The following is an 11,233-nucleotide window of genomic DNA, read 5'->3' on the forward strand; positions in this document are numbered from 1 at the left end:
CCAAACCCACTTGATAGCTTATGGGGAGGGGGGGACCACTCTATGAACCATTAAAAATATCTTTAAAGAAAAAAAAAGAACCTAAAACTTTGCTTCATTAATCATCTGAGCCTCCTAACACTAGGATCCTCAAAAATATTCAAACTTTAACATAACTATACTTTGGCAAAGCCAATTTGTAAGCCCCGTTGTAACTCCGTGTATATGGCACCTTAATGTGCCTTCCATCCTTTCCTTAGGAGAACAAGGAGTCCTATCAATAATGGTCATATGATTTTAGGTTCTATTTATAGCACAAAGGACTTCCACATGAATCATCTCATCTCACATGCATCCTCTCACGTGACCTAATGGGAATTATATTCCACTTTACAGTTGAAATCCAAGTACAAATAATTAATGAAGTGGGACTCAAAGCTACACACACACACACACACACACACACACACACAAAGCCTGGAAGTTAGGGACTTCCCAAACTCTTGTTTAAAAAGGAAGGAAAAATAATTTTGTCCCAACCATTAAAGCTCTAACATACTGGCTTGTAGATACTGTTACAGATTTGGGAGTCAAGAAACCTAGACCTCATCCCCAGTGGATGTGGGGATGACCTGAAGCCTATTTCTCTTATCTGTGAAAAAGTGGTATTACTTGAGCTTTCCTAGTCCTTAATGGATCTTCAAGACACCAGTTATGGGAAAGTATGAAGCTAACAGAAAAAGGACTAGGTAACTTTGAAATGATTTTGAAGTATCTCAAAAATCAATCTACACAATTGGTTTTCTTATGTATAACAACAGTATTGTATTGGTATATATGCTTTGTGTTTTAGGCAGGTTTCTTAACAGTACTTTGGTTTTTATCCTATTTGGTAGTTCCTTCATTAGAATACAGATTAATAAATCTAAATGGATTAAGTGTATGTAATAAAGCTTATTCCACTTTATTTTGGTTTTCTGTTGATTTTTTTTTCCTCCAAATTTTGCATCTTGCTTTTCCATTTTCCTACCCTGAGAGTCTGAGTGATAGCTTAATTTTCAGCTGGTTTCTGGGTGCGTATATATCCTTCATTTTTAACATGTATATATAACTTTAACATTTCTAATATGGGGGCTTTTGGGGGACCAAACCTTTATCAAGTTTTCACTACCCAATGAACTGCCTTCTCTCTACCCCATCTTGTTACTATCATGTTAACACACACACACACACACACACACACACACACACAAGCAACTTTTATCAATCAATGTAATTAGATTTACTGGCATTCTTCAATTTTTTAAGATTTTATTTATTCATGAGAGACCCAGAGAGAGAGAGGCAGAGACACAGGCAGAGGGAGAAGCAGGCTCCATGCAGGGAGCCCGTTGTGGGACTCGATCCCGGGTCTCCAGGATCACACCCTGGGCCAAAGGCAGGCGCTAAACCGCTGGGCGACCCGGGCTTCCCTTTACTGGCATTTTTTACCAATTCCACTATTTGATTATCCCCACAACTTTCCTCTGAATTTACATTCACCCAGGCTAAATACATATATTAATGATATCTTAATGAGAGTCAATAGTTGGCACACTCTCTTAGTACTGTATCTGTCCCTTTCTCCCCTCCAGCCTTACTTCTCCCAGGACTCCTTCCATGCCAAACTAGCTACAGATTGTAAAAGTAGCACTTTATCCCATGACTCTAGACCTTTGCTCGCATCTAGAATCCCACCCTTTGTCTATAGGATAAATGACTTCATTTCACAAAGTTCAAACCTCTTCTGTGAAGCTTTTTCCCTGAAGTCCTCTTCTCTCTCAGAGAAAGAGAACCACTTCCTCTTTAACATGTATCAATACTTATAGAAAAACTATCTCCTTGAGCTCAGTTGTTCTGTATGCCTACTGTCCTTCCAAACCTTTTCCTCATCAGGGAACACCTAGACAGTAACTGTAGAGTCCACAAAACTATACAGGGAAAACTGCTCTCACCTGGATGTGACTTGGTCAAATCCAAATACCTCCTGGCTGCCTAGAGGCCACAAGGATTACTTTCTCAGCACAACTAGAACCCATTCAGAACAAAATAAATAAACGGGAAGCTTCGTAAGACCAGGGCTTATAATTGTCATCTTTATATTCTCAGTACCCTCATACACCCTGATATAATGCAGTTCTCCGTTAATACTTCCTAAAAGTACTTACTGGAAAAAAAGCACTCTGTACCAAAAAAAAAAAAACTATCAAAAAAAGCATGTCACTAATAGTTTATAAAAAATCCTCCCCATCCTGCCATGAAAAACACTATCAGACAGAAGACTTATAAGGTCACTAAAACACCAAAATAAAATCAAAGGCAACAGTACCAGAACTTAGCTAAAAGATGCTGTAATTTAAAGCAGTATTCACAAGTAGGAAATGCATGGATGATTCCTGCACCTATGAAGCATTTCAATAAGAACATCTGTCAGCTATCACTGAAATAAACATCCACTTCTTGTTTTAAGTTGGAAATAAAATTTTTACTGGCATTCAGCCTTAGACATGTGGATTCCTCCAGATGGGGAGTCTAGGCAAGCTTATACACTCTGTAGGCACTACACGATTTTTAGAAAAAGCGAATTGTCTTTCTTACAAAGAAGCAACAGGAAAGCATAAGCCAGTGAACATATAGGACTATGAAAAGCTGCAGTACCTCACATGCTATGTACCATATTAAATTTCTTGTGTTTGACACTGTCACAAAATTCTTAACTATTTTTGTGAAAGCAAAGATAATACTTTTTCTTCCAAAACAAATTGGGCCTATAAACTGTCTCCCTCACCTCATTCTAATACAAATTCCAAGAATAAGATTTTAAATGATCAAACTTTAGTTTTAGGTATTTTCAACAACACTGTGTCTCTGGTTGGGAGTTTTCAACCCAGCAACCCACAAGTTACTGTTCAAAATATCTAGCACTGGGGATCCCTGGGTGGCTCAGCGGTTTAGTGCCTGCCTTCAGCTCGGGGTATGACCCAGTCCCAGGATCGACTCCTGCATGGAGCCAGCTTCTCCAGCTCTGCCTGTGTCTCTGCCCCTCTCTCGCTCTCACTCTCTCGCTGTCACTCATGAATAAGTAAATCTTTTTTTAAAAATCTAGCATTTACGCTTTTCTTACAACACCTTACAACACTACAGATATCTAAATAACACTCTTCCAGCCCATCAGACAAGGAGAGAATAGGTTTTAGACAAGATCTAAAAGTAGACTGAGTAACTGCATGGTAGGCCAACAAGAGATGTTATTCTAGGAAAGGACTGAGGCAGGAACAATAGGAAAATACAAAAGGAAATAAGGCCTGAAGCTGACTTTAATACAGTTTGTCCAATGACGACAAAAAGTTGAGGTATTTTTTTTCTAGTACAAAAAATAAGGCGGGCAGCCCTGGTGGCGCAGCGGTTTGGCGCCGCCTGCAGCCCGGGGTGTGATCCTGGAGACCCGGGATCAAGTCCCACATCGGGCTCCCTGCAAGGAGCCTGCTTCTCCCTCTGTCTGTGTCTCTGCCCCTCTCTCTCTCTCTCTCTCTCTCTCTCTCTGAATAAAATAAATAAATAAATAAATAAGGCAAGATTTTTCTTTTAAAAGTAATATTCCCAACTTATCTAAACTTCTAAAACATGTTTGAGAGCGTCACAAATTAGACTTTTATTTCCAAACAAAAGGAGTAAAATCTTTCTACAACCTAAAAGAGAAAGACAAATGCTCCATTCTTGGTTTATATCATAATCTAATCCATTTCAAAATAAATCTGTGCTTCCAGAGGCATATACTACTAATGGGCTGTTTCTTATAATCAAAATGAACTGCAATATTTGCATCTCATAAAATAAATTTCAGTTTTACTCACTAATATTTGTTGAGCTAACATTAATTAGTAGTGCCAAAGAGTTCTTTCCACACTGAGGGGAGCAAATCAGTGTAGAGGAGTAATAAAGAACCACCATCACTGTTATAGAGTGATTACTATGAACCAGGTATCATTTTACACCCATTTTACAGATGAGGAAATCATGGCACAGAAATTAAATTGTCCAAGGTCACACTCACACCTAAGGAAACAAATACAGAATCTCAAAAAAGGGCACCAATTCAAAATTCTTTTAAATGGTATTAGAAAAGAAAAAATTTTCAAATGTAAGTAGTTACATAGATTAGCCTATTAATAAATAAATGGCAGTATCACTGACCTCCAATAAATGCTTTTACAGGAAGAAATATATTTTTACTTCTGACTGTAATTGTCCATGAACAAAACTGCAAAATAGGCATAATTCATATTTATATCTAATTCCATGCTCCTTATATTATATAAAACATGAATGGAGGCAACCTACTAAATGGGGAAAATATCTGCAAATCATTATCTGGTAAAGGACTAATATCCAAGATATAAAGAACTCATTCATACAGCTCACTACCAAAAAAAAAAAAAAAAAAATCTGATTTTGTAAATGGGCAAAAGATCTGAACAAGCATTTTTCCAAAGACACACAGCCAATAGGTATATGAAAAGATGCTCATCATTAATCTTCAAAGAAATGCAAATCAAAACCACCATAAGGTACAACCTCATACCTGTTAGAATGTATTAGCAAAAATATAAGAAATAAGTATTGGTGAGGATATGGAAAGGGAACCTTTGTGCAATATTGGTGGAAATGTAAATTGGTACCACTATGGTAAACAGTATGAAGTTTTCTCAAAAAAATTAAACACAGAACTACTATATGATATTACAATTCCACTTCTGGGTATTTACCTGAAGACAACGAAAACACTAACTCAAAAAGATATACGCACCTCTGTGTTCACTGCAGCAGTGTTTACAATAGCCAAGACACAGAAGCAACCTAAGTATCAACCAATGGATGAATGGATAAAAGAAATTATGGTACGTACATAAAACAGAATATTACTCAGCCAGAAAAAAGAATGCAATCTTGCCATACACAACACCATGGATGGACCTAGAGGGTATTATGCTAAGTAAATCAGACAGAGAAAGACAAATACTGTATGATCTCCCATACATGGACTCTTAAAAAAACAAAAACAAAAAACATCAAACTCATAGATACAGAGAACAGACTGGCAGCTATAGGGCTACAGGGTGGGGGCGGAGGGGTGGTCAAAAAGGAAGAAGAAAAAAATTAATAGATAAAACATGATTAGAGCTTCCAAAATAATGATGACATCAATAATAACTGATAAACTCTTAGGAATCAAAGTATTCAGTTTTAGATCTTGAAGGAAACAAACACACAAGAAATTATTAAACTGTCTAATCTAATCCCTTTATTTTACAGATGAGAAAAATCAACTAAGAAAATTTTAAGACATTTTCCCATATATATACAGAGCTAAATGTCAAAATGCGAACTAGAATTTATCTTCTGGTCCAACTGTTCTTTTTAATGTATCATGCTGTAGGATACCATGCTGTAAGATACATAATAAAATATTAAATATTGGGATGCCTGGGTGGCTCAGTGGTTTAGCGCTTGCCTTCGGCCCAGGGCATGAGCCTGGAGTCCCGGGGCTGAGTCCCATATCGGGCTCCCTGCATGGAGCCTGCTTCTCCCTCTGCTTGTGTCCCTGGCGCACTCTCTCTCTCTCTCTCTCTCTCTCTCTCTCTGTCTCTCATGAATACATAAAAATAAAATCTTAAAAAAAAAAAAAAAATTAAAAATTAAGTTTCTGGAATTAAGTTACTAACAAAATCTAAATTAGATTTTTGGTTAGACTAAATCTGGAAAAATGAAGGTTTCTGGAAAAGAATTAATGCTACTAAGTAAACAAGTGCTTAAATCAGCTTTTCTGAGACAGTAAAGGTTTCAGGAGAACTAGAATAAAAATGATTTCAAAGGCAGGAAGAAAGAAACTTGCAAGTAACAAAATGGAGGTTTTCCATCTTTGGGGGCCTAGTCAAAAGCCTGGAATCAAATAAGACAACAAGACATGTTATGAATAAGTCTGACTGAACTAGCCACATGGATCATGGTAGGGTAAATAATTAACCTGCTCTGAGATCTATTATAAAAAGATTAGTCAGAAATAGAAGGTAAGCAAAACCACATGATACAAAATAAAACCAGTCTTTATAGACATTCCACACATTTGCATATGGTACTTAAAACTATACTTTTCAAGCATATTAAAAGTTTCAAATCCCAATGGTCTTACCTTTGTGAAAACTAGTAAGTGCCTAAGATTAGAATAAACCCATTATCTTTTACAAAATTCCATTTCTACTAACTATATGACTTTATCCTCTAATGATCAATAAAATAACCTGTCAATAACCTAGTAGCCTATCACTATACCTCTCTCTGAGTTAACAATCTTGCCTTATTATCATTTTAAACATTAAACTATCCATGCTTATCCTACAATTGTACAAATTTAAAAACTAGCAAGATAATCATTCATAGGGAAAACTGAAACATAAAATTTTATCTAGGGTATAAGCTCAATTAAGTTTTTTTAAAAAGACAAAATGTGCTCCAGGAGGTATTTTTTTTGCTTAAGAGTTTTCAAATGCTTTTTACAGAATATTTTCCAAATTGCCTATGAAAATGTATCATTTTTAATAACCAAAATGTATTTCAGCCAAAATCAGATTAGCAGGCTTAAATAAAACTTGTATAACACTTACTTTAAATGTTCTCTCCACTAAGCCTCCTCAGACACATGCTCAAACATTCCTTATCAGTATTTAACCATTTACATAAAAAAAAAATACTCCTTTTTGAAGTTTTTCCTGCCTAAAATTAACATTTATGGTAAAAACAGCAAAAATTAGTAAAACAGTAACAACTCACTTTGAATGTTCCTATCAAAGAAGCACAATTTTACTAATAAAATAGTAATAAAAACTTAACTATTTTACTAATAAAAGAATTACATCCATCCTATTTCCTGAGAAGGAACAAAGCATTTTATTATTAAATACAATATTCAGGCTGCATGAAAGGAGACCAGAGTGCACACACACCCATATCCACACCCACCACCCACCCCTGGGAGCAATCAACAGGGCACAGGCTTTGAGGGTTCTTCCTCTCTTTCCTTTTTTTCTGGAGTGATGATAAATTACACTGACATTACACACATGTTAACTCTCACTGAGTGACCCCAATGAGACTCAAAACTAAAGATAAACAGCCAGCTTCACCTGTGACTTTCCTCCAATAAGTAGTTTAAAAGCTATTATGTATAGGGTGCTGTGTGTTAGATATAGGCTTTTAAGAAGTAAATCTGCCAGACCCACGGAGAGCTGACTTGTGGCCTTGACCTCGCCATGTTCTAATGGCTCTACTTCCCCTGCTGTGACTGGGAGTGGGCAAGCAGCCAGACCAGGGCCACCCCAGGATCTACCACTCCTTCTCCTTTATCCAATCCCCTTCCTCAACAATCTCTTCCCAGCCATGACTTCTACAACCCAAACAGGAAGAGATGTAATGGTGCCAGTTGGCGTTAACAATCATTAGGCAGCCCCTACCACTGTGCTAAGAGCACCTGCTTCCAAGTAACAGCCATGACCCATATTATAACTTTCTAGTTAGGCCACCCAAACTGCTCTCCAATTCCCACGGCAATTTCCAAACCTAGGCCCCTCTATATGTATCCAGCCACTTTTCCCATCGTTTCACAAATATTAAGTACACTATTTAATATTAGGTAACTACTATGTGATATCTGAAGCTACCTCAAAGGCAAAACAGATACCGTGTGATACTGAAAATATATTATTTCATGGACAAATAAGGAGACATTTCTAGAGGTTTCTTTGCAAACTTAATCACTATAAATCTAAACAGAATCATTCAGGTCAGGCTATAACACTAAGTTAAGAAAAACAGATTTTCACATGTTAGCAGAACAATAGTGACCTAGAATAAGATGTTCCTGAAAAGATTTTTTTTTAACAGTTACTTAATCCAATGAAGGTATTGCCAATTTGCCCAGATACCTTATGTTGACAAATGAAAAAGTTAAGTAAACTTCACTATTTCCTAGAATAAAACTCCAATTCATCATTAAATATTTTCACAGATGCTGATTCTCTGAGAAGCAGAATCATTCTCTTTAGGACCAGCCCCTCCTCCCTGCCACTCCCAGCCTCATCCATGCTGAACAGGCTTCCGCAGACATGGGTAGGCGAAATAAAGGGCTCTGGGAAATTGTTCTAGCATTTGCAGAAGTTAGTGATCCACCAAATTGTAGAAATAAGCACTAGTCCTTCCCCTTAAGGCCTTCACAGTCTAATAAGGAGACAAGAGAAAAATTTACAACTGTGTGAAATCATATGCGGGGGATGGAGGGTAGAGATGGACAGGGGTAGGATTATTCAGGAAGGCTACCAGCTTAAGAGACAGGTAGGCACTCACCAGACAAGAAGCGAAGGAGGAGTGTTCAAAGCCTACCCAAATAGCATCTACAAAGGCATAAAGGTAAATATCTTTACTTTTCTTGACTGTCAATTTTGTAACTCTTAGGATGGGATGCAGTCTTCTTTAAAGAATAAGATTACAGATTACTTTGAAATACACAGCACTATTTTGGGAGTGCATCAGAATTTATTCAAATATGAATACAGATACATCCAATTCTAACACTGGTTTTGGAACAATCTTATTGGACCAGGCACTGATGTTTCCTTACTCACCAACAATATACACACACCACATGCAATTAATGCACTTCAGTGGAAGCCCTAGAAGGAGCTTTGAAGTCTGACATTCTTCAGGTTAGAATCCCTTACTCAGCGTTTGACTTAGCAAATCTCTTCCTCGTTTTCCTAATCTAATTAGAGCATTTATATTTATTAATATGTTTACCTGAATACTGTTTGTGTCCCTCAACGAGATCATCAACACCATGAAAGCAGGGACTGCCTTGATCACTATTATTTCCCCAGCATCAGCCAGTCTCTTGCCCTTAGCAAGGGCTAAGTATGCACCTTATATACTTGAATGAATGAACGGTCAGTAAAGTGTAAAACACATCACTCCTGAAGCAATAGACTTTGACAATGAACTATGACCAGACAATCTGTATAGCTCAGCAATCTGGAAACATTATCACTTTCAAAGAATTAATTATCACATTCCTTCTGAAACAGAATAAGATAGTAATTGGCATATCTAAAAATAATTAATCCAAATGATCCCAGGGAATCGTTTATTAATATAGTCCTTTAATAGCAATGCTTTCCTAAAACGTACATTGCAAGAAAGAACAAACATCCTTTTGGGGAAATGGATTCTTCAGTGACTCACTCTTGAACGTGATTTCTTTAAGACTGTAGATTTTAATCCCACCTGACTTCAGCCATTTTTTGTACTGTTCCTCAGAGTGCAGTATAGAATCTGCTTCTAAAGCATCTTCCTTCCACTCTGATTCACCACTCCTTAAAGAAAGGCACATAAAATGTACTGCCCTCAAATCGAATAGGGCTTGGGGAATCTCCTTAGGCAGTGGAGCGCACAAAAAGGGGCAGAAGAGCAGAAGGAAAGGTCTCAGAAATGTTAATAACAATCTGTAGGCCCATACTGCAAAGAATAACTTTTCTCTGTGAAGGCTCAGAATTATGATCCCTAGATGCAAGCACCCAAGGAGCTAATGAAACGAATGTGCCCCATCGTGCGGAGAAACTGTGGCCCTTCTGGGCGCCCACCCCTCCCCACCCCACCCCCAATCACGAAAACACCAAGACTGAACGCACTCACGTTCGGCTTTAATTAATTCGGGACCTTGCAACAGGCATTAGCACTTCTCCCTGAAAGTGTATTTAAAAGCCCCAACGAAACCCAAACAACCACGCTTGCAGTCAGTCCCCGTAGAGAAACACACTTCCAGCTACACGCAGATGTGCCTGGTGGATTAAAGTAAACAATCGACGGGGAAGCTTAAGCTGTTTCCAAGATTAACGTGGATTTGCAAAGACAAGACTGCCACCTGGACACGCGGGAGGAAAGCGGAGAGCTCGCCGCTCAGGGAGCGTAAGAAAACGGGGAAAAAATTCAACAGCACTTATTTAAAGTTTCCACCTTCACACACACCCCCTTCCCCCAGGCAGCGGGCGGGAGCCTCGGCCTCGCCAGAGGCGCGCGGAGGAAATCTGCACTTGACTTCCGTCCTCTCCCGGCAGGAATGAGACCCTGCCTCCCCGCCCGGACCCGGACCCCCGCCCCCGCCCGCCGCCCCCGGCCGCCTCCCCGCTCCGCGCACCGGGAGGCGCTGCTCGGCGCCCCCCTCCGACCCCAGCCGGGGCCCGCGCCGCCCGCCGGCCCGCCGGCCCGCAGCTCGGGGTGCGCCTCGCCGCTCCGGCCCGGCGCGGGGGAGGGGGAGACTCGGGCAGCGGGGGCCGGGGGCGCCGACCGCCGCCTCGCCGGCCGCCTCCCCGCTCCCCGGGAACAGCCGAGCCCCCGCGCCCGCCGCCGTCCAACCGCCCCCGCCCGGGCCCGAGCCGCCCGCCCCGCGCTAGGCCCCGCGGGCCGCCCGGGCGAGGGGCGGGGACGAGGGCCGCGTCCCCGCCGCCAGCCCGCAGGGGTCCCGGGCCGCCCGCGCCGCCCTCCCGCCGCACCTACCATGGTACAGATGGAGGCGAATTTGGAGACTGTCATTAGGATTTCCATCCGCCCAACGCCATCTTCCACCCAATCACAGCGGCGGCGGCGGCGGGCGGGGGAGGAGAGGAGCCGGGCCGCCCGCTCGCACCGCAGCCCGCGGGCGGACCCCGAGCCGCCGCGGACCCACGCACCGAGCCTGCTCTGCCGCCGCTGCCGTCGTCGCCGCCGGCGCTCCGGCACTCCCCGCCTCGGGCCCCAGTCCCCGCCTGCCGCCCGCTCGCCCGCCCGCCCCCGGCTCCTCCCCGGCGCAGGGCGCAGCCGCTGCCTCGGGGCCCGCGCCTGCCCGCGAAGCCGCCCGCCAGTACACCCCGCCCTGCGCGCCGGCGAGCGGGCTCCGCCGAGGCCCTAAAGCCCGGCCTGCCCGGCAGCTGCGCGGCCCAGCGGCGCGCCCCGCCCACCCGCCGCGCGCCCAGACCGCCCCGCGCGGCCCCGCCCACCCGCCGCGCGCCCAGACCGCCCCGCGCGGCCCCGCCCACCCGCCGCGCGCCCAGACCGCCCCGCGCGGCCCCGCCCACCCGCCGCGCGCCCAGACCGCCCCGCGCGGCCCCGCCCACCCGCCGCGCGCCCAGACCGC

General features: G+C 42.4%; 1 protein-coding gene across 1 annotated transcript in view; it reads right to left on the reverse strand.

Annotated features, from left to right (window-relative positions):
- The window catches only part of USP12 (ubiquitin specific peptidase 12), an 88,013-nt gene extending 77,021 nt beyond the window's left edge, over window positions 1-10,992 (reverse strand). The window contains exon 1 of the mRNA XM_041766370.1: window positions 10,618-10,992. Within this exon, the coding sequence (XP_041622304.1) occupies window positions 10,618-10,665 (48 nt within the window). The 5' untranslated portion in view covers window positions 10,666-10,992. The remainder of the gene's footprint in view (window positions 1-10,617) is intronic.
- Window positions 10,993-11,233: the final 241 nt, after the last annotated feature.

The sequence above is a fragment of the Vulpes lagopus genome, chromosome 8, assembly GCF_018345385.1.
Source record: "Vulpes lagopus strain Blue_001 chromosome 8, ASM1834538v1, whole genome shotgun sequence".
Taxonomy (NCBI): domain Eukaryota; kingdom Metazoa; phylum Chordata; class Mammalia; order Carnivora; family Canidae; genus Vulpes; species Vulpes lagopus.